The 21785-nt window shown below is 43.6% G+C and overlaps 1 protein-coding gene and 1 long non-coding RNA gene across 4 annotated transcripts in view; one reads left to right on the plus strand and one right to left on the minus strand.

Annotated features, from left to right (window-relative positions):
• LOC110342120 overlaps window positions 1-2986 on the minus strand; it is a 73084-nt gene extending 70098 nt beyond the window's left edge. Inside the window, exon 1 of the long non-coding RNA XR_002384119.2 lies at window positions 2865-2986. This is a non-coding gene — a long non-coding RNA (uncharacterized LOC110342120). The remainder of the gene's footprint in view (window positions 1-2864) is intronic.
• The window catches only part of Cttnbp2nl (CTTNBP2 N-terminal like), a 47598-nt gene continuing 28037 nt past the window's right edge, over window positions 2225-21785 (plus strand). Inside the window, exons 1-3 of one of the 3 annotated variants that reach the window (XM_013118142.3) lie at window positions 2225-2309; window positions 14891-15013; window positions 21360-21467. In XM_013118142.3, the coding sequence (XP_012973596.1) occupies window positions 21369-21467 (99 nt within the window). In that variant the 5' untranslated portion in view covers window positions 2225-2309; window positions 14891-15013; window positions 21360-21368. Of the gene's footprint in view, window positions 2310-3012; window positions 3127-5129; window positions 5268-14890; window positions 15014-21359; window positions 21468-21785 lie in introns of those variants that run through there. The other 2 variants (XM_021230953.1, XM_021230951.2) reach the window with 2 other exon arrangements.

A 21785-nucleotide genomic window follows, 5' to 3' on the forward strand; every position in this document is an offset into this window, starting at 1 on the left:
GCCTCACCTCCCAGGTGATGGGATTACAGGTGTGCCTCCACCTCCCGGGTGATGGGATTACAGGTGTGCACCACCTAGCCCGCTGGATTCTCTTTCTGAGCACAGAGCATGAGGTCTTTGTGAAGTTCTCCATGCCCTATATCACGGCTCCAAAAGCACCTGGGCTGTACTGGCATGTCTCCACGTGTTGTCTCCCTGACCTTCCTGCCTGTAATGGCTAAGGGAAGTATGGAGTTGCTGCCTTTGCTCTGACGCTGTCTTAATCACTGTCCATGTCCCCAGGACGGGTCCACCTGGTGAAAAGTGGTTAGCAGAATACAGTACAGGTTTGGAGTTACTTATTCTTGTAATTTTTCTTTACCATTTACTAACTCTATAACCTTTCTCTGTTTTTTTCTGTTTTTTCTTTTTTCTTTTTTTTTTTTTTGCTATCTTCTCATCATAAAGCAGTCACAGATATCCACCTCACAGGGTTAAGACAGACTTGTCACACAGCACTGACACAAATATTATATGGAGGAGCATAGCTGTGATGATGAGAACTACCTTATTTCCTCTAAACCATGATTACACAGGCTGGCATCTCTCCACCAGACTGTAAACTGCACCTGTCTCGAGGACTGTGTTGGCCTAAGGCAGTGATTCTCAACCCTCCTAATGCAACCTTGAATACAGTTCCTCATGCTGTGGTGACCCCAAACCATCAAATTATTTTCCTTGTTACTTCATAAATGGAATTTGCGACTGCTAGGAATCATAATTTGAATATTTTTGAAGATAGAGGCTTTCCCAAGGAGTTGCGTCCCGCATATTGAGAACCATTGGCTAGCTAGGGTGTACTAAGTCTCTAATATTCATTCCTCTTGCTAGTCATTATGAAGATTAGGAATAATGTATTCACAGTAATACATTACTTGTGCATTTAAATGCTCGGCTTCTCTTTTTGTTTGTTTGGTTTGGTTTGGTTTTTCAAGACTGGGTTTCTCTGTGTGGCTTTGAAGCCGTCCTGGAACTTGCTTTGTAGACCAGATCGGCCTCAAACTCGAGTCGCCTGCCTCTGCCTCCAGAGTGCTGGGCGTGTGCCAGCACCGTCGGCAAATAGTCGGCTTCTTTTTTTTTTTTTTTTTTTTTTTTTTCGAGACAGGGTTTCTCCGTGGCTTTGGAGGCTGTCCTGGAACTCGCTCTGTAGACCAGGCTGGCCTCGAACTCACAGAGATCGGCCTGCCTCTGCCTCCCGAGTGCTGGGATTAAAGGCGTGCGCCACCAATGCCCGGCTAATAGTCGGCTTCTTGTATGTGCTTGTTACAGTCCTTTAAAACAAAGTGATTATTAATCCAGCTCAATCACTTGTCAGCTGAAGTGCAGCCTATGGAAAAGGAAGCTAAAAACTCTGATCTCAGGTGGAGCGCATTGTCTTCCCTGCAGGTTATCTGATCCTGTTTCTAGGGTTTGCCCTCACTAAGATCTGCGTTCGTGTGTTCACAAGGAAAGCCATTCCCTCTCATCCAACTGTTCTTTATTTCAGCTTCGTTACAAACGCCACTGCCCACGGTATGACGGAGCCCAAACGTACAAAAGAGTGTCCCATATACCCAACGGCAAGCATAGCGTGGGAAAACAACCCAGAAGTTTGCTATTTGACTTCGGCCTGAAAGAGGTCGGCAGGGCTCATGCCATCGTCTACCGGGTACTGTCTGGTTTGTTCCACCCTAGAGGCTCCACAGCTACAACTCTTTGGTGATGTGGTGAAGAAGGTGGTCTCCGGGCGCTTCCCCTTTATCTTTGCGCCCTTGCTTCCAACACCACACCCAATGGCCGGTGCGGGAGGAAAAAAAAAGAGCAAAGAAGCCACATTACCAGGTTTTCAATAATTAATTCTAAAGCAGACGCTAAAACTCACATGATTTATTCACATTGTGGATAAAATCCCAATTAGGACACCACAAGGTGTTCCCCGGGCACTGTTCCTCAGGATCCCAGTTGCTGAACCTTGGCAGGGAAGGGAGCGAGCCCACACTCCAACCGGTCTGAGAAGTGTACTTCCTCCCGGAAGTGACGCGAGCTCAATCCCAGCCTGGCTCTCCCAAACAAAAGGGATCTTGGTGCCCCGGGAGGAGATGGGATGACTTTGGAGAAGCCCCGCCTCCGATCGGCGAGAATTGGCGGCAGGACTGCGAAGGCGAAGCTTCGATTGGCGGAAGCATCTGCCAGTCGCTGCCGCGGATGAGGGGGCGGGTCCTGGGAGGCTGGGGATGGGGAGCGGGCGGCGGAGGCGGCGGCGGAGAAGGATCCCGGAGCGCAGAGACCAGGTACGGAGCGCGGGCTCTGGGCTCGGCGGTGCTGGGGGGCTGGGTCCCCGAGAAAGCCTCCAGGCCTGGAGCGTGAGTGGGTTCCAGCCGCCATCTCTGCCGCGGTAGGGCTGGTCCTTAGGGGGCGGGGCTGCCGCCTCCAGCTCCCGGGATTCCCCGAGGAGGCGTCGCGGCATCCTCGGGGGTCTTTGCTGCTGTTCATTGTCTCTCGCTAGCATCCGCCCCTCAGCAGGGATCCCCTCCTGACCCGGTTCTTGTCACGGTGCCTCGCGCCCAGTTCCAGCCTCGGAGAGGGATTGGTGGATGCAGTCTTCGAGGTTGCAGCCCCCAGCCCTATGTTGGACCCCCACCAATCCAGGCATCCCTTCTCACACCTGCCCTACCTCGCAAGGGTGGGGCCAGAACCAGTGTTCTACATAAGATAAAAACAGCGTTTTCCCTATGAGGGATGGGCGAAGAAGAAGAAGAAGACTGGACCCAGACACACATTTACAACAACCAAAGCGGCCTTCCCCCCTCCTTAGTCCTTCCCATCCCCCAGCCTCTGATGCTCACCATTGCTCCTGCAGCCCCTCGGATCCTGTGTTCTCTAGCCGAGTGTTGAGAGCTGCCCCGCTTTGGGGACATTTTTAGAATGTGGCAGGAGAAATCATACATCGCCTCCTTCACGTCGCCCTTTGTATGGTCTTCACCCTCCTAGTTCTTGTGGGAGAAGCCAGCTTTTTAGGTTTGAGTTGCCTTTCGGTTTTGCTTTCCATTCCACCAGGTTTCTTCCCTGAGAACCTGACAGGAAAGCATCTGCATAGTTCATAGCAAGGTGGGTGTGTTAGCTATCAGCAGAGTTGGCCTTGTGTGGGTAGGAATACTGTGTGTACTGTTTGACAGTCAGTGAATAATATATTGTCAAATGAAACGGTGTCAAGGAGTCAATAAATGGTTTTGCACTAAGGATCCCCATCTCTCAGTTTGGAGTGGGCTGGTCCGTTGCTCAGGGAGACTGCAGTAACCTTGAAGGTGTATAGCAGGTTGAAACAAAAGACAGGAAGTATTTGAACAGAATTCAGGTTCAGTTGACTAGGTTTATGATTAATCTGGTCCTGTGGTCTTTGTGTTCTCTAGCCCTTCTTTTATAGTGGTGTTTTACCCCCAAAGGAAATGGGTGTACCTGTGATGTGATTGTTTCTATTGTTTCTACCGTGCCAGCATCGTCAACCAAAATCTAGAGCATTAAAATAAAAGGTAGTTTGGGTAAATAAAGGCCTGGTAAATTCTGTTGTCATGTGAAACTACCTGTGAAGATTTGCTCGAATCATCAATTGTAAAGTACAAATGCCTTTGGCCCCATGTGCATGTCATCGAATCTCCGATAATCATCTAACTAGCAGTATCACCTTTAATTTTTCCCATATTTTTAGCATTTCAAAATTTTACTCTCAAGTTCTCTTGACTACTGGCTATTTATAGCTGGTAACTGGGAGATGCAGAGCTGCAGTCCCAGAGAGTGATGGAGTGGCTTTTGTCTCTAACCCTCCCGATAGGCTTCCTGAAGGTAATTACTTTTGAATAGTTAGGTCCCAAGGTTTCTGAGCACTCTGGGGGCTTACAGATCTGCTCCATGATTGTTTCCAGATATCTAGTAAAAGAAAGCACAAAGAAGAAACTGTATTCACAGTCTCTCCAGCAAACAGAGTTTATTGCTGTAGGGGGAAAAGATACATTATCCCAGCAATAGCAAGAAAAAATCTTGAGGCAGAACAGGAAATCCCCAAAAGATATATCTCATTACATGAGTAGAGAACAGAAAATAAACTAAGGTAGACTTCAGGAAACCAAAAGAACAGCGATTGCCAGGGTCTTGATAAACAGAGAGGGAAAGAAAATAATGTTCGTTGATATTTTGGCACAGTAAAAAAAAAAAAAAAAGACCTGTGTAATATACTTTGGGGCTTGAGGGTGTTTTGGTTTTGGTTTTTGTTGTTTTAAATTGAGTGTGGGGCACTGGGGCTCACCATGTTTCTGGAAAGTGGCTTCCATCTCCTGTGTGTTGAAATTATAGCATGTACTACTATGTTCAACTCTGGTGGAACTCTTTCCTCTAGTCTTTGCACCGTCTTTGGTCATGTTAGATGGAGAAAAGTGTTGTGTACAGTTTGTGAGTGTATGTTTAGTGGGTTTCATTCAAATATTCTTTGATGGCATAAAGTCTGCTTTTTTTTTGTAGCTTCCATTATGCCTAATAGGAACTCAGTTAAAGCTCTTACCCAAGGATCAAATCAGACAGATAGCAAACTGATAAAATATGACATATCTTGTTAGTTTAAAACCATCGCCTTCTGTCTTCATATAATTTGATTTTTCCTTATATGACATGATAGGAAATTGCAATATCTGAAGTAAATAAAATACTGACTTTCCTGTGAGAAAATATCTCTGGTTAGGTTTTTTTGTTTGTTTGTTTGTTTGTTTGTTTGTTTGTTTTCTGTCATGAAATTTGAGCCATACTTATGAACATGATCAGTCATAGTCATTTTAAAGTTACATATGTATAAGAATCTGACCTAGTGGGAATGAAGTGAGCTCTGGAGAACACACTAGGAACTACTGGTTGTTTTTTATTTTAGTTTCTGGTATTCATGCTGGCTAGTTTTATGTCACCTTCACAAAACTAGAGTAATCTGGGAAGAAGGCACCTCAGTTGAGGAAATGCTCTCATGAGATTGGCTTGTGGGGCACCTGTGGGGCATTTCCTTGATTGATGATGATGGAAGTAAGAGGGCCCAGCTCACTGGGTGGTGCCAGCCCTGGGCTGGGAGCCTGAGTGATAGAAGAAAGCAGACTGAGCGAGCCAGGAAGCAGCCTTCCTCTGTGGCTCTGCTTCAGTACCTCCGTCCAGGTTCCTTCCTTGAGTTCCTGCCCTGACTTTTCCTCAGCGATGGAGTGTGATCTCAGAATTATAAGGTGACAGAAAACCTTTCCTCCCCAAGTTGTTTTGTTTGTATCATTTTACTGTGTCAATAGAAACTCAAACTAAGATAACTTCTCTCCTTTAATTTTTATTTTGTTTTGTTTTGTTGGTTTGTGGGTTTTTTTCTCTTAACCCTGTGCCGGGACTTGAACCTCAAACCTTCCACCTGAGCTATACCTCCAACCTTAGTTTTTGTGCTTCAACCTACCAGTAAATGTATTAGCAGGGCACAGTCCATCGTGGGTTTCTTTGTTTTGTTTTGTTTTTTGTTTTTCTACACAGGGTTTCTCTGTGTAGCTTTGGTGCTTGCCCTGGAAACACACCAGGCTGGTCTCGAACTCAGAGAAATTGGCCTGCCTCTGCCTCCCAAGTGCTGGGACTAAAGGCATGCGCCACCAATGCCTGGCTCCATCATGGGTTTCTGACGATAATCCAAAATGCTCACGGTGAGCACCGTATCCCTAGTCTGTTATGGATATATGCCAAGTCAGAGTCACATTTACGGTACTGCCAGTTAGTTTGCTAACCAGAACTTGAATTCTTGGCTTTCTGTGGTGTGTCTTAGAGGCTGCTATTGAACTGATGTTGAGTGTTATGAGGGGAGAAAGATTATTTCTGTATAGGAAGTTTTTTTGTGATAGTGGTCTGTGGGGTTGGTTCCTAGGAGTTTCTTGCCAACCTGCTTTTAAAGGCTATTTTTAATTCCTGAATGTTTTCAGTTTGATAACTGAAAATCAAGTTCCAACTTTTAGTTCAAAGCCCTCTCAATGACTGTTTCCTATATGAGGCTCCTTAGGAGGCTCACACATTGTAAGGTGCTTGATTGAAGACCAATGTTCTGATCTGCAGCACCCTCACAAACAGACGGTGTAGCTGCAAGCCTGTGATCTCAACACTGGGAACCAGAGACCACAGGATCCCTGGGGCTTGTGACCAGCCAGTCAGGAAGTTGCAGGTCCAGGGACAGAAAGTCTGAAAAAATAAGCTGGAGAGCAATTTAGGAGACACCTGTTGCTGACCTTGCTTCCACATACATGCCCGTCTGCACACATCCAAACGTGTGTCTCTCTCTCTCTCTCTCTCTCTCTCTCTCTCTCTCTCTCTCTCTCTCTCTCTCTCTCTCTCTCTCTCTCTCTCTCTCGTGCACACACACACACACACGGTGGAGGGATGATTACAGATACAAAGGAAAGAATACAGAGAAAGGTGTAGGAAAGAGTGTTGGCGAGGGTTGTGTGACGCTGTGCTGCTGTTAGACTGTTAGATTCTCCAAGCTCGTCCTTTGTTTGCAGGTGCCCCGGGGTGGGAGTGTAAGCAGACCCAGTTTAGTTCTTTACCCCAGCCCAGGAAAAGGACCTTGTACATGCTAGGCAAACACTCTGCTCCTGAATTATGTCCCCACCCCTCTGTTTTCTTCCTTTCTTCTTCTTTTTTTTTTTTAATTGAGACTGGATCTCACTAAATAATTGCTCAAGCTTGAACTCATTTTGTAGTCCAGACAGTCCTTGACATTGAGATCCTGCTGTCTCAGACTCCCGGGTAGCTGGAATCGTGGTCTGTGCCACCAGGCCAGGCTGTAGTCTGTTTTTAACTGGGTTAGTATGTGAGGGTACAAATCAGGTCCTGTATGACCGCTTTACCCCTTGTCTTTAGATTAAAGACACCAAAATAGATTTCTTTAAGCCTTTGCCCCTCGGTACACTAGCTGACTCCCACAGGTTCCTCTTGGGGGGCTGCTTGGTTCTTACTCAGCATGTCTCATATCACAGTCATCATTTCCCCACTAAAACCAGTTCCCATTCTAACATCCCTGTTTCTGTTGACCGCATTGCCATTCGTCACCAAGTCTAAACCTCTCCTGGCTTTGGATTATTTCCCCATGAACCTCCCTAAATGGAATCAGTCTCTAAGTTACTGTGAGTAAATCTCTCCCACTTCCTCCTCCATTTTCTACCAGACAGAACAGCTGTCCACAGAGTTCAGAATCTTCTGAAACACTAAGCAGATATGTAAGTGGATGAATTAATAAACTAGAATGGGGTAACCGATCCTGAGTTCAGAGCTGGTTCATTTCTGTTACACGTCTAATGTCAAAATTAGCTGTGCTATTTTTAGCAACCCCATTTCTCAGTCATCACAAGTTAAAAGTTGTAACTTGATCAAAAGATGTAAAATTTCAGTAGAAGCAGAGACACACTTGCTGTCATTTACATTGCCAAAGTCACAAAGGACTGAGGAGGCAGAAGAGTGTTCTTCTCTGTTCCCAAGTAGCTTGCAGCCATCATCACTGGCTTGGACATGTGCAGAACATAGCCCTAAACTGACATTTTTTGGGAACTGGTCTCCTCCTTGGATCATGTCAACCTTCTAAGTTGGATTAAAGAAGAAATACATTTGTTTTTATTTGTAAATTAGTCATGTGAATGATAGACGGTGATGCACTGTTGCGGGGGAGGGGATAATGTCCCGTCCTTGTAGGTAGACTAGAATGGATGCTCTTCAGTGAAGCAGCTTGTAGGTAGACTAGAGTGGATGCTCTTCAGTGAAGCAGGGTGAGAACTGACCAGTCACAGGCACTAGCTCATTGAGTCCACACAGCTCCTGCTGGAATGTATGTCATCCTATTTTCTGTATGAAGATCTACAATGGAGGCAGCTTGAAAACCCATTTATTAGGCTCCAAAGTCCATGCACTTTCCAATACAACACACTGTCTCCCACGAGAATAATTTATTTCCCCTGAAGGACCTAGAGCAGGAAGACATTGCTGTTTGCTGATAATATTCAGATGGCAACAAATTGCTAAAACTATACTTCTGTTCCGGGAAAGAGGTAGTGAGCATAGTTAAGACACAAACACCTTGACTGAGTTGGTTAGTCCTCCAGGCTGGTGGTGTTTCTTTGTAATCCCTGTGGAGTCAGTGACTTCTTCTACTGCAGCAACTGAAGGGTTTTCCATCCAGGCGGCCTCAAGTGTGACCCATGAAATATTTACTGAAAATTTAATCAGCCTACACAACCAGTGTTCACTTGTTCTGGTTTTGCCAAAAGAGCAGAGTTTTGGGGAACTCTGATAGTTAAAATAACTGTGTTAGGTAGAAATCTTGTTATAATTTCATTTAAACTAACTAGCAAGTACGAAAATCAAACTTCTTATAATCTGATGTTTAAAGATACATGTTTCTTAAAATTTCGGTGAAAACTATTACTAATTTTTATCCACACCATTCTTCAGGTGTGGTTTTATGTTGGTGAGAATAGTGAAAGGGTGTAAACTGATATCCAGGTAGACAGACCTGTGTTTTTGTTTGTCTTATTTTGTTTTTGAAACTAGGTCTTACTGAGTAGTCCTGGCCTGCCTTGAACTTGTAGAAACCCTCTTGCCTCAGCTTCCGGAGTGCTGGGATTATAGGCATGCACCACCTTGCCTGGTTAGCGGACCTGTTTTTAATAACTTTGTCTTGGTGTCCTCATAGAGAGAGATGCTTGTTTAGGGGCAGCTGTTCTTCAGCACACATGTGAATCTTGCTGACAACATGTAAGACAAACAATGAGACAGATGCACACACACACACACACACACACACACACACACACACACACACACACACACACGGAAGACCCCAAGGACCAAATCAAACAAACAAAGTTTCATTGTGGTGTCTGGAACAGCAAATTAGACCAGATTTTAGAAATGAGTAAGTAGGGTCTCAGTGGGTAAGGACATTTGCTGTGAGGCCTGGTGACCTGAGTTCAGTCCTGGGACCCACTCTGGCAGGTTGTCTTCTGAACTTCACACAGATGCCATGGTATACACACAGATAGGTAGATGATAGATAGACAGACAGACCGGTGTAATACAGATTTTAAGTGCTCAGCACTAGACCTGGATCTCTTTTAACTGTGTCATATGCCCAGTCCTCATTTGTAAAATGGGGGGCTGAATGGGATTATTTCTGAGGTCCCATCACCTAAGACTGGTAAGTACAATTAGCCATGAACAGTGGTTTTCAAGAACACCTTTCGAGTCAAATTTACTGAGTTCAATTCCTGTTTCTTCCACATACTAGCAACAAGACTCAGAGCAAGTTCTCCAGCCAAGGTGCCTCAGCTTGGCTGTTTTTAACTGGGATCGCAGTGGTGTGTTGCTGAGGGGGTGACATTTGTCACCCAAGATGCTATGTGTCAAGTACTTAGAAATGCCTGGCACACATCCATGTGTAGCTCCAAATGCTCATCTTTTTTCATTATTTCTCATTTGAATTCTTTGAAAGTTATGCTGTAGAGCGCTGAGGTGGTGGTGGTGACTAATGTTTTCATTGTTCATAGTGAGCATTTTTATAGTAAGCATAAGCCTTGAAAGTCTGGTGTCCTTGAATCTGCCTTAACCGGAGTAAGCCAGTGTCTTAATGCTGACCTTGAGGAGTTTTAGCATGACTGTAGAGCTCGTCCCTGGAGACGTCATTGGTGTTAGATAAATAAATGTCTTCATCCCCCAGCACCATAACATCTCCCTAAGTGTGTTATTCAGGTGGCTTTCGGGGTAATTCAGAGGGTCCTGAAATGTAGTCTCTAAAACATTTTCCAGAATCATTCTTTTTATTGTAATGCTATTTATTGCATGGCCAGGAAAGAATGGTAAAACTGTCTGAGAAAGGGTGTGCTATGGTGTCTGCTCACATGGTAGGGGAAGCCTGGGATCCAGTTGTTCCTGTGCACTTTTAGAGTAGAAAGTAAGCCAGCCTAGTGGCACTTAGCAAGTTCCAGGCCAACCAGGACATAGGAAACAAACAAAAAGTGGTTAGTAAATTGTTGTATTGTGTCTTGTGTCACTGCAGACTGATTGATTTAAGGTTTTTTTTTTAAATGTGTTTACTCACATTTTGGCTAAAAGTTTAGACCACCATTTTTTTAAGTATTTATTTATTATGAATACAACATCTTGCTTCCATGTATGTCTGCATGCCAGAAGAGGGCACCAGATCTCATTATGGATGGTTGTGAGCCACCATGTGGTTGCTGGGAATTGAACTCACGACCTCTGGAAGAGCAGACAGTGCTCTTAACCTCTGAGCCATCTCTCCAGCCCTAGACCACTATTCTGATTAGAATGCATTCTGGCTTTTTCCCTGACTGGTCTGTTTCTCTAATTTCCTCTTATAAGGATACCAGCCTTATTGGATTAAGGATTATATTGGCCTTTTTTTAATTAAGTTTTTTTCATGCAATATATTTTGATCATATAGTTTTTCCCTCCCCCAACTCCCAGATCCTTCCCACCTCCCTATCATGTAATTTCATGTTCATTCTCCTTTCTAAACAAACAAACAAACATAAAAATAAAACATACAAAAAAGCATGGAGTTCATTTTGTATTGGCCAACTACTCTTGGACCTGCCCTGGAGTATGACTATCAGAGCTAGTGACACTTCATTAGAGAAAATTATTGTATTTTCCCCGTTAAGTATCAATTGCAAATAGCCAGAAAGGTTAGGGATGGGACCCTGTGTCCACTTTCTCCATGCTGAAACGTTGTCCTGTTTGAAGCTGCAAGGGACTAGGGGATGCTCTCATAGTCTTTGTGACTTCTTGTGTTTATCAGTCCTGCTGGATCTGGATGACTGCTTCTTTGGAGTCATTCACCACCTCTGACTCTTACGGTCATTCTGCCTCCTCTTTCCCGTAGAGCCCTGAGCCTTGCGGGAAGAGCTTTGATAGACATCTCATTTAGGACGGAGTACTCTAAAGTCTCTCTCTGTGCACGTCGTGTTGACCTCATTTTAAGTTAATTGCCCCTTTAAACTCTCTGGGTGTTACTCAGTGGTAGAGCACTTGCCTAACAAGTTCAAGGTCCTGGGTTCAGTCACCAGTACTGCCAAAAAGGAAGGCAAGGGAGGGGGCACTCCTGTGCAATCACATTCTGAAATGCTAGGAGTTAAGATTCAACATGAATTTGGGGTAAGGGCTCAGCTCATCAGCATATATTGTATAGGAATGAAATAGTCATAGCATCTTCAGCTGAGAAAAGCTTGATTGAAAATATGGCTAATTAAGTTTATATTACTTAATATTATAAAATGAAATTGTATTTTGTACCTTGACTTTAGGATTTTCTTTTAAGAGGTAGTAGTAGCAAAAAGAGACTCCTCCCAAATATTGCTGTGTAGTGCAGTCAGCTTTTCCTGAGCTTTCTCTGCCTTAGTCTCCCAAGTGCTGGGGTCACAGGTCTGTACCTGCACACTTGGCTAAAACCACATTTTAAGACAAATCAGAAAATCATTTTGTTAAAGCATGTTGACACGGTCTTCTTCCCTGGCTAGATCCAAAAAATAAAAAATAAAGAAAGCATTGTCACTGTCTCTGTGCACATGGACAGCTAGCCCCTCTAAACCCAGATATACGAGGACTTGGAGAGTTTTTAGTCTTTTGAGATAGTCTAGTATGTCGGTACTTTCCACCTGTAGAAAGGGGCCTCTGAACTCATTTTGTAACAGTGCATCTGTGTCCTTGTTTAGGTTTAATCACCTTAAACAGTGTTTCCTGTTCATTTTTGTAATATGTATACTGATTTTCTTCCATTTGGTTTGGTCTGGTTTGCTTTTGTTTTTAGAAAAGGCCTCATAACACAGGCAGGCCCTGAATCTACTAGGTATTTATGTCCAGGCTGGTCTTGAACTTTTTATCTTGCTGACTCCCACCTCCTAAGTGCTGGGATAATAGGTATGCACAAGCATGCCCAGGTATATACTAGGTTTTTAAGATAATGCACTATTTAGTGGCTAGATGTCAAGATCCCTGTTATCTCTTTTGTTTTAAGAAGTGACTGACCGCCGGTTGGTGGTGGCACTCACTCGCCTTTAATCCCAGCACTGGGGAGGCAGAGATAGGTGGATCTCTGTGAGTTTGAGACCACCCTGCTCTACAGAGTAAGTTCCAGGACAGCCAGAGCTGTTACACAGAGAAACCCTGTCTCAAAAAACCAAAAAAAAGAAAAGTAACTGACCCATATTTTAGTTTTACAAATATATTTATTTGAGGCTACATGATTGAAACAAACTCAATTTATATTTCTGGCCATATCTAATTACTGATTCTAAAATCACACTGAATGCTTATGAGCCAGATTTAGCCCAAGTGTGAGTTATTTAAATTGGATATCTGAATGTATAACAAAATGATCTAGTAAAATAACTGAATTTTTAAAAATTTGAGTTGATTTTTTATTCTTTTGTTTTTGAGGTTACCCTGTTAAGAACTAAGACTCATCTAAAATGTTGATTTTTGTTTAACCATGTTCCTCATTACTAACTGCTTGGAAAGTAGACCTTGCCTTGCATGTCCACCCAGATACTAGACACAGACATTTTACCTGTGCTCCGCTCTGCCCCGCCCCGCCCCGCCCTATTACTTACATGGCTGTAGAAGCTGTTTGGCGTGTTTCTTTTTCTGCTACCTCATCTCTCTGGTGAAAGGGCAGCTGTGCCTGTTGTCCAACAGAATTAGTTCAGTTCCAGGACGCAGGCTTCATCGAGAAGCAGGAAGCACAGTGAGAACCAGAATGAATGGAGTTTGGGTGTTACTCTCTCTGAGGTTGGGAACAAAGAGAACAGATCACAGCAACACATTCCCCAGGCACAGCCAGCACGGCAGTTAAGGAGGTGCTGTTTGGTGGACGGGAGTGTAGACCTTGTGTGCATATGCGCTCCCTCCTCCCTGGCACCAGTGACTCCTCTGATTGTTGTCACATTTAGGCCAGGCATGGTAGGACACACCTTTAATCTCATTCTAGAAGGACTGAGGCAAAGGGGTAAATTCAAAACTGGCCTGGGCTACATAACAAGACCCTTTCTCAAGAAGAAAAAAAGAGGGTTGTATGTACTCAGGAGGCAAAGGCAGGTGTATTTGTCTAGTTCAAGACCAGCCTGCTCTACATAGGGGGTTCCAGGCCAGTCAAGGCTACATAGTAAGACTGCCTCAAAAAACAGACAAAAAGGAAAAATTTGTTTAGTGAAGATTCGCAATCTCTTGCTGTTAGCTCTGGAGAAGTGGGAAGGGGCCTGTAACAGAACCCTTGCTGAGCAAGCTTGTTTGAAATCACGTACCGTAATGTAAAACTGTCTCGTGCTTAGTCTCTAAGTGGCCTTATTTTTCCAGGGCATTGAAATACTTGTAACATTTTTATTGAATGTATTTATATGTGTTTTATTAAGAAAACTCTGAAGTTTAATACACTGTCAGCTAGCACTGGAATATATCCAGGCAAGTTGTCCACAAGTGGTTTTCCTTTCAGATTTATAGACTGTAGCATTCCTTAGACAGAGTGTCTGGGTGTAAACTCTGGGGCAGACTGGGTCTTGGAGGGGTCTACTGGAAAGAGTAAGCTGGGCATATGGTTGGAATGATCCTGTGTTTCAAAGTCATTCAACGGATGGTGTCAGTGACAAGTAACAGCCCACTTAGAAAACAAGGAGTCCATAGCGTGGCATACATACCCAAAACCTGGCAGTGGTGGTTCTGGTAGCGAGTGTGGGTTATGAACAGCCTTCTGAAAACCTCGGGCAGTAGAATTCTGCTCGTATGTTGGCAGAAATTGCTAGAGTAGCTTATTTGGTGGTTTGCCTACATGCTGTTGGTCCTCTACTCTTGACTATGGGATGAGCCCACACTTCCTCTCCTAAATTGGGAGGTTTGGAGTTTAACCGTTGACTTGGGAACAAATTGAATAAAGATAAAGGGCCCCTTTCCTTTTTTATTTCAGTTTTTTCAAGTTTTCATACATGTATATATTATATGTTGAACCTGACTCCCTCATCTCCACCCCCAGCCCTCCTGCCCTCCCTTTCCTTGCTCCACTCCTTCCCAATGCCCCCTTTTTCCCTTGTCACTTTCACGGAGGGAGGGAGGGAGGGAGGGAGGGAGGGAGAGAGAGAGAGAGAGAGAGAGAGTGAGAGAGAGAGAGAGAGGGAGAAACTATAGCTTAATACTATTGGGGAAATATAAGCAAAAACATTTGTAAGTCAGTAAGTCAGCATTTAGCATGTAGACATGATGGGAAAATACAAGTTGGAGGTATTTGGTTATCCTTATGAACAGTGGAAATGGTCACAGATTCACAGATTGACTTGTTTGTGGTTATCGGGAATTGAGATGAGACATTTCCTTATATATCTGGCAGGTGGAACATTTTGGTTGTGACTATGTTTGGAGTGCATTGTGGCATTGTGCATGAGTTGTCTGATGCTGATGACTTGTCAGTTCGGGGACCGTGAGTGCCCCAACGCCCTTGGAAGTTAGTCCTTGAAATGGTATTGGACATGAAAAGAAATTTTAGGATGTCGGAGGCTGAAGCAGGAGCATCACCAATTGAGTTTGAGGCCACCCTAGGCTCTGTAGCAAGCTCCTCCCACCCTCCCTGAGAACCCTTGCAAGAGGGAAGTCGGAGCCCTAGTGTTTCAGATGTTATTCAGCTTCAGCCTGAGGAACCGGCCATATCTCTTGTCATCAGCAACCTACTGCTGTCAGTTCTCACCAGCTGTGGTCCTAGTTGACAATAATGGGCTCACCACATTGTTCGTAGTATGATCACAAGGACAATGAATTTCTTCTTGTTTTGCAGTGTTGGACACTCTTCCACCATGCTGACAACATTTTAAATGTCTGTCAGTTTTCTAAAATTGTAACTGAAGGAAACTTCTAAGACTTTGTACCAGAGGACTAAAGTGCAGCCGCCTGTTACCAGGTCAGTGTCACCTCCGCTACACCCACAGAAACACCTCTGCCATACTAAATCATAATGAATGTCTGTAATTCAGACAAGATTTTATTGTAAGAAGTATTACAATGTGTATTGAGAATAGATCCCAATGTACAGAATAGAAAAGAATTGCTAAGTTTTACTGTCTGAAGAAAGGTTACTAGACTATGTTGGTCTTGAGCTACACACCTGTGGCTTTTCCCCTATCTTGCATTAGAAACAATAAGCCAAATGAGTTGATATGTATTAATAAAATGTTCCAGAATTAAAATTTGTGTATACAAGTGATTTATAGTCACAGGTAAGACTACAGTGTGTGTGTTGTGTATGCAAGTATGTAACAATACATGCTCCTATGCATGCCTGTGTAGAGACCAAAGGACAATGTGGAATGTGTTCCTCTATTGTCTTCACCTTATTTTTTTTTTTCCAAGACGGGTTTCTCTGTGTAACAGCAGTCCTGGCTGTCCTGGAACTCACTTTGTAGACCAGTCTGGCCTTGAACTCACTGAGATCTGTCTGCCTCTGCCTCCCCAGTGCTGGGATTAAAGGTTTGTGCCACTACTGCTGGGCAGCAATTTTATTCTTTCATGGAGATGTATATTATCATAGCAGGTCAGAGACTCTGATTTGGACATAATCTGATTTACCGTGTGTGTGTGTGGGGGGGTGTTGATGTGTGTTGGTGTGGTGGTGGTGGTGTTTTTGTTTGTTTGGGCTTTAGTCCTAGACTCACTCTAGACCAGGCTGGCCTGGAACTCACATCCACTTGCCTCTGCCTCCTGAGTGCTGGGATTAAAGACATGCACCTCTGCCACCCTGCCTAATTTGTATTGTTTTACATGTTAAGAAACAAAGGTTGACTAAGTCTGTGTTCCTCAGGGCCAACTAGCTGTTCCTGTCCAAGCCAGGACTGGCATTTTGCAGTCTGTGTTTTACTGGAATGTCACTGCTTTTTGTCGTCATTTTGGACCTCTAAACAAAAATGTTTAAAGACTAAAGATTGAAGAAAAGAGTAATAAGAACAGTCATGTCATCATTCTTTCTGCCATCTTGCCTTGGAGCTTGATTTAGTCTGCCCCATTGGTGTTTGTGGTGTGCCTTTCCCGTGTGCCTATTACTCTGCTTTGCATCATGGGAAGAGAGAGGGGAACATGAAAGGATATCCCTTCTATCTTGCCTTGGTGAGGGAAGTAAAAGCATGAACCCGCGGTAAGAAGCCCGCACGACTCAACCAGTGTTTAATTCCTCACAATGCTTCACTCCTGATGCCGTGGCCTCTGGTATGGTCATGACTACAGAGGGGCAGCTTTTCCAGTGCCTTCCTTAGAGTTACTTTAGAAAACAAAAGAATTGTAGTTATTAATTACTAGGGCAGGGAGCTGGGAGACGGTGCAGTGGTTAAGAGTGCTTGTTGCATAACTGGGTGTGACGGTGCACGTCTTTAATCCCGACATTCAGGAGGCAGAGGCAGGCCTGTCTCTGAATTCAGGGTCAGAAAAAAGAAAAAGTGTTTGGTGCTCTTTCAAGGAACCTAAGTTCAGTTCCCAGCATCATGTAGGGTGGCTCATAACTACACATAACTCCAGTTTCAGGGGGTTTGATGCTCTCTTCTGACCTTTAATGGCATCTATACTCGGGTGCACATACACATAGGTGTACATACGCATAAATAAATAATAAAATAAGTTAAAAAATAATAATTATGAAATCAGGACCAGTGAGATAGTTCATTAGATAAAATCATTTACTGCCCAAGCCTGATGACCTGGGTTCAATCCCTGGAACCCAAGCTAAAGGACAGAACTGACTCCTGAAAGTCATCATCTAACTTCCTCGTGCTGCTATGGATACACATTGCCCTCCTCACACTCACACCCTCACAAAATAAGCAATAAGTAATTAAATGTTTTATTTAAAGTCATTGATCAAGGTGCGGTGGTTTATGCTTGCACTCTCAACCCTAGAGAGGCTGAGGCAGGAAGATTGCTGTGAGTTCTAGGCTAATCTAGTCTGGACTTCAGTGTAACCCTGTCTCAGAAAAAAAACAAAAAACAAGGAAGGAAGTCAGTTCTTGAAACAGCTCTGCATGTCTTCAAGTAAAGCTTCCTAGAGCCCCATCTTCCTGAGTACATCTGTAAGAGGAAGTCGCCCAGTCATTCAAATAGGAAGATGCAGACTTGGCATCAGCCACTAAGGCTTGTGTCCTGCGCTGTGCCCTATGTAGCTTACAGGAGGGCTGACAGGCAGCTTTATTAAGTTTGTTGGGGGTTTTCTAGTTGGGATTGCTGTCTTTGTTTCTTGTTCTCACGATAACTTATGGCATATGCTCTTTAATGCTACTGGCAGGAATCCACTGACCAGAAGTTAGCATTTAGAGCTGAGATTACATTAACGACATTTTACTATGTGGTAAAAGATTTTCAGATTACATGCTAGAACATGCTCTGATGACACATTGAAGTACACATCTGTGCATGTTCTCTTTCACTGTAGTGCAGTCACCCTGAACGAGTCGGTGGCTGGAGTGCCCCTGGGATCTAAATTGGATGAAGAATTGCTGGAGAGTCAATGAACTTACCACGTTGCCTTCACTTTGAAAAAACACTGACAGTTACAGTTTAGGAATAAAAGGTGGAAGGAAAATACTATTTGTACTCCCATGGAAACTGCAAAATCTTGTACAGTATTCACTGGTGGAGACCCTTCATAGGTGATGGAACCAGCTGCCTTCCTCTACATGTGTTCTGAGACAGTAGATTGAGTTGGTGCCAACTTTCCTTGTAGAAACGTGAACTTGTTAAACAGATTGACTAAAAACACCTCTTAGTGCTGGTAAACACTAGGAGCAAAGTAGTACAATACAAAATCAATAGAAAAATCAGCATCTTCCCCATATGCCAATGACAAACACTAAAAGAAAGGACTCTGGAAAGCAGTCCTATTCACAGTAGCTTCAAACAATAAGTAAAAAACTAAGTGCCTGGCCGGGCGTTGGTGGCGCACGCCTTTAATCCCAGCACTCGGGAGGCAGAGGCAGGCGGATCTCTGTGAGTTCGAGGCTAGGCTGGACCGACAGCCTCCAAAACAGAGAAACCCTGTCTTGTAAAAACAAAAACAAAAAAACTAAGTGCCTAGGAATAAACCTAACCAGGAAATAAACTATTCCTTTTTTAATGTTTATTTTTTTATGGGTATGGATGTTTTTGCCTGTCTGTGTGGCTGTGCACCATGTATGTGCAATGCCTACAGAGGAGGGTGTTGGATTCTCTAGGACTAGAGCCACAGATAGTTGTGAGCCACCATGTGGGTGCTGGGAATTGAACCCAGTCCTCTGGAAGGGCAGTCAGTGCTCTTAACCACTGAGCTATCTTTCCAGCCCCCAAGTAAGCTATTTCCACAGGGAAAATGTTGGAACATTGGAGAAGACCCAGGAAGATGGACAGATCTTCTATGTTCATGGGTCAGTAGAGTTGATATCATGAAAATGACTCTTAGCAAAAACAATCTACAGAATCATTGTAATCCCCTTCAAAATTCCAACAACATTCTTCACTATATAAATAGGAAAAACAACCCTAAAACATATGGAATCACAAAAGGCCTGGAATGGCCAAAGCGATCCTGAATGAAAAGAGTGATGTCAGAATACCTCAAGTTACTATACTGTATTTATATATATACTATCGATTATTGAGCCACGGTAACAAAAATAGCATGCTACTAGTTCAAAAACAATTGTGTGGATCAGTAGGACAGAATAGAGGGCCTGGATATAAACCCACAGTTATGGCCATGTGATGCCAAAGACATACATTGTGGAACAGACATCCCTCTCAACAAATGGTGCCAAGTAAACGACATCCCTATACAACAATTAATTGAACACAATGGATCAAAAACCTCTCAATGTAAGACCTGAAACTATTAGGGGAAACATTTCAAGATACAGCCATTTCTGAAAAAAGACTCCACTTGACTCAGGAAATAAAACCAAGAGCTGACAAATGGGATGGTATGAAGTAAAGTTTCTGCACAGGAAACAGGAGAAAGAGATAGCTACAGAGTGGAAGGAAAAATGTCACCAGCTACACATGACCGAAGAGTAGTATTTAATTAAATACAAGAACTTGGACTGGCAAGATAGCTCGGTGGGGAAGCCTGTCAACAGGAACTGGATCACTGGAACCCACCTGGTGGGATGTGAGACCCAGCCCCCAAAGGTTGTTCTCTAACCTCCATACTATGCCTTGGTACGTGCGCGCGTGTGCACACACACACACACACAAATAAACATGTGTAAAATAAATGTAAAACAACTCATCAATAAATGAACTAACGAAACAAACACTTTTTTTTTTTTTTTTTTTGGTTTTTCGAGACAGGGTTTCCCTGTGTATCTTTGGAGGTTATCCTGGAACTAGCTCTGTAGACCAGGCTGGCCTCGAACTCACAGAGATCTGCCTGCCTCTGCCTCCCGAGTGCTGGGATTAAAGGCGTGCGCCACCAACGCCCGGCCCGAAACAAACAAAAACCATGAAAATTAAAACATTTGACTTTCTCCTCCAGCAGATAAATGCATTGAGATTCCATCTCACCTATCTGCAGCTACCAAGATGATGATAGGACCAAGTGGGATGCAGTTCCACTCCTGCAATTCCAGGACTTGGGAAGCAGAAGCAGGAAGATTGAAAAATTCAGGGCCAGCCATGCCTGTGTGTGGAAACACTGAAGGAAGAGGGTGACAGGGAGGAGACAAACCTAAGAAAATAGCCTAAAAGAGAAGGAAGCAAGTGCTGGTGAGGCGGGGCAGGGCACTTAGTTATCCTCTGTAGGTGATCCGGCCACCAGGGAAGTCAGTATCGTGGTTCCTCAGAAAATTAAAAATAGAACTACCATGGGATCCTGCTATATACCCAAGTAAACACCCAAAGGTTGATTGTAGTACTGTTCATAACAGCCAAATAAGAATGAGTTGAATGTCTCTGCTAACAGATGAGGGGTAAAGAAAACATGTATCTGTACAGGGTCCGTTTATCTAGCCATAACGATGAAAGTCACTCCATTTGCAGAAAAATGGATGCAACTAGAGATCATCATATCAAGTGAAATAAGTCAAAATTGCAAATGTTTCCTCACTTGTAGATTCTTCCATAGATCCCTAAGATCACACATACATACACACACACACACACACACACACACACACACACACACACACACACACACACACTACAGAAGTAGAAGCAGGATTGGGGGAAGAAGAGGACTTGTTTGAGGAGAAAGGAGAATGTTTGAGGAGGTGAATATTGCCAAAGTAGGTGATATAATTGAAGGAAAATGTCTTTATGAAAGCTATCACTGTGTACAAGAATACTGTCAGTAATCCTGGCACTTGAGAAGTAAAGGCCAAGGATTGACACAAACTGAAGGCCAGCCTAATCTACATAGGTAGTTAGGCTGAGCTGCACAATATGTTGAGACTGTATCTCAAGGAGACAAAATAATGGTCATAAAAAGTTAAATTTGTAGTAGTCTGGCTCATTAAGATGTCTAAACTAACTCATGATTCTAATCCTGGCACTCTGGAGGATGAGCTAGCAGGATTAATACTTCAAGGCCAGCCTAAACTACATAGAAAACTGTCTCAAAAAACAAAGTAAACTAAGAGGCTGAGAGATGGCCCCATGGTTAAGAGCACTTGCAGTGGATCCAAGGTCAGTTCCCAGCACCCACATAAGATGGTTCCCAACCTCCTGTGACTCCAGCTCCAGAGGAATTCAATGTCTCCATTGGCACTGTCCTCATGCACAACCTGCACCCAGAAGCATAATTAAAAAGAAAAATAAAATCTTTTTAAAATGTGAAGACAGACAGGTGTTTATTTGCATGTGCTTATGTTTAGATCTGCTTTTCTAAAGGATGGGTAAGCATTACCTTTGCTTAAACTTGACTTCAAATGAAGAGAGATGACAGCATGATCTGTGTACAGTTTTCAAGTTTGGTTATCTAAAATAAGGATCTTTGTGGGATCCAGTAATTCTTTAGTGAAATTGTACCCAGTGGAACCCAATTCTACCTCAGTTTTTAGCAGACAAAATTAGTCCTGAACCATTCTGAGACCCAGGTTGCAAACCAGCCTGGAAAAGGTAATGAATAATTGATCTTGGTGATGGAGTCAATAATTTACAGTGGATTTTCTTTTTCTCCTGCTCAGTTTGTTTTGGGTTGCAGCTCCTAAGGTTACCTACTGTACGTTCTGTCTCCACTTTCCCTTCCCTCCTGTCAAGCTCCCTCCTCTCCTGGAGACTGATTGTTGTCTTTGTTTAAGACTTTCAGGATGAATCTGGAAAAACTCAGCAAGCCTGAACTCCTGACGCTGTTCAGTATTCTTGAAGGAGAACTTGAAGCAAGGGACCTTGTTATAGAAGCTTTAAAGGTATGTGGAGAGAGATTGATTTAGATTGACTGGTTACCATGTGTTGTGAACCATTCTCTAGTGTATTTATTAAAGTGGATGTTGGTGTAGTTATTGAAGTGGCAGGAGGACATATTGACAGTAAGTTGCTTAGGCACCCACCTATGTGACAACATTTTTCAGTCAAGGGTGGTGATGCACACCTTTGATTCCAGTGCTTAGGAGGCAGAGATGGGGGATGTCTCTCTGAGTTTAAGGCCTACTTAAACTCTACTTAGCAATGTACAGATCAACCAAGGCTATGTAGACCCTGTGTGAAGAAACAAATGGAGGGGGGGG

Source organism: Mesocricetus auratus, unplaced genomic scaffold (genome assembly GCF_017639785.1).
Source record: "Mesocricetus auratus isolate SY011 unplaced genomic scaffold, BCM_Maur_2.0 Super-Scaffold_100009, whole genome shotgun sequence".
Lineage (NCBI taxonomy): Eukaryota > Metazoa > Chordata > Mammalia > Rodentia > Cricetidae > Mesocricetus > Mesocricetus auratus.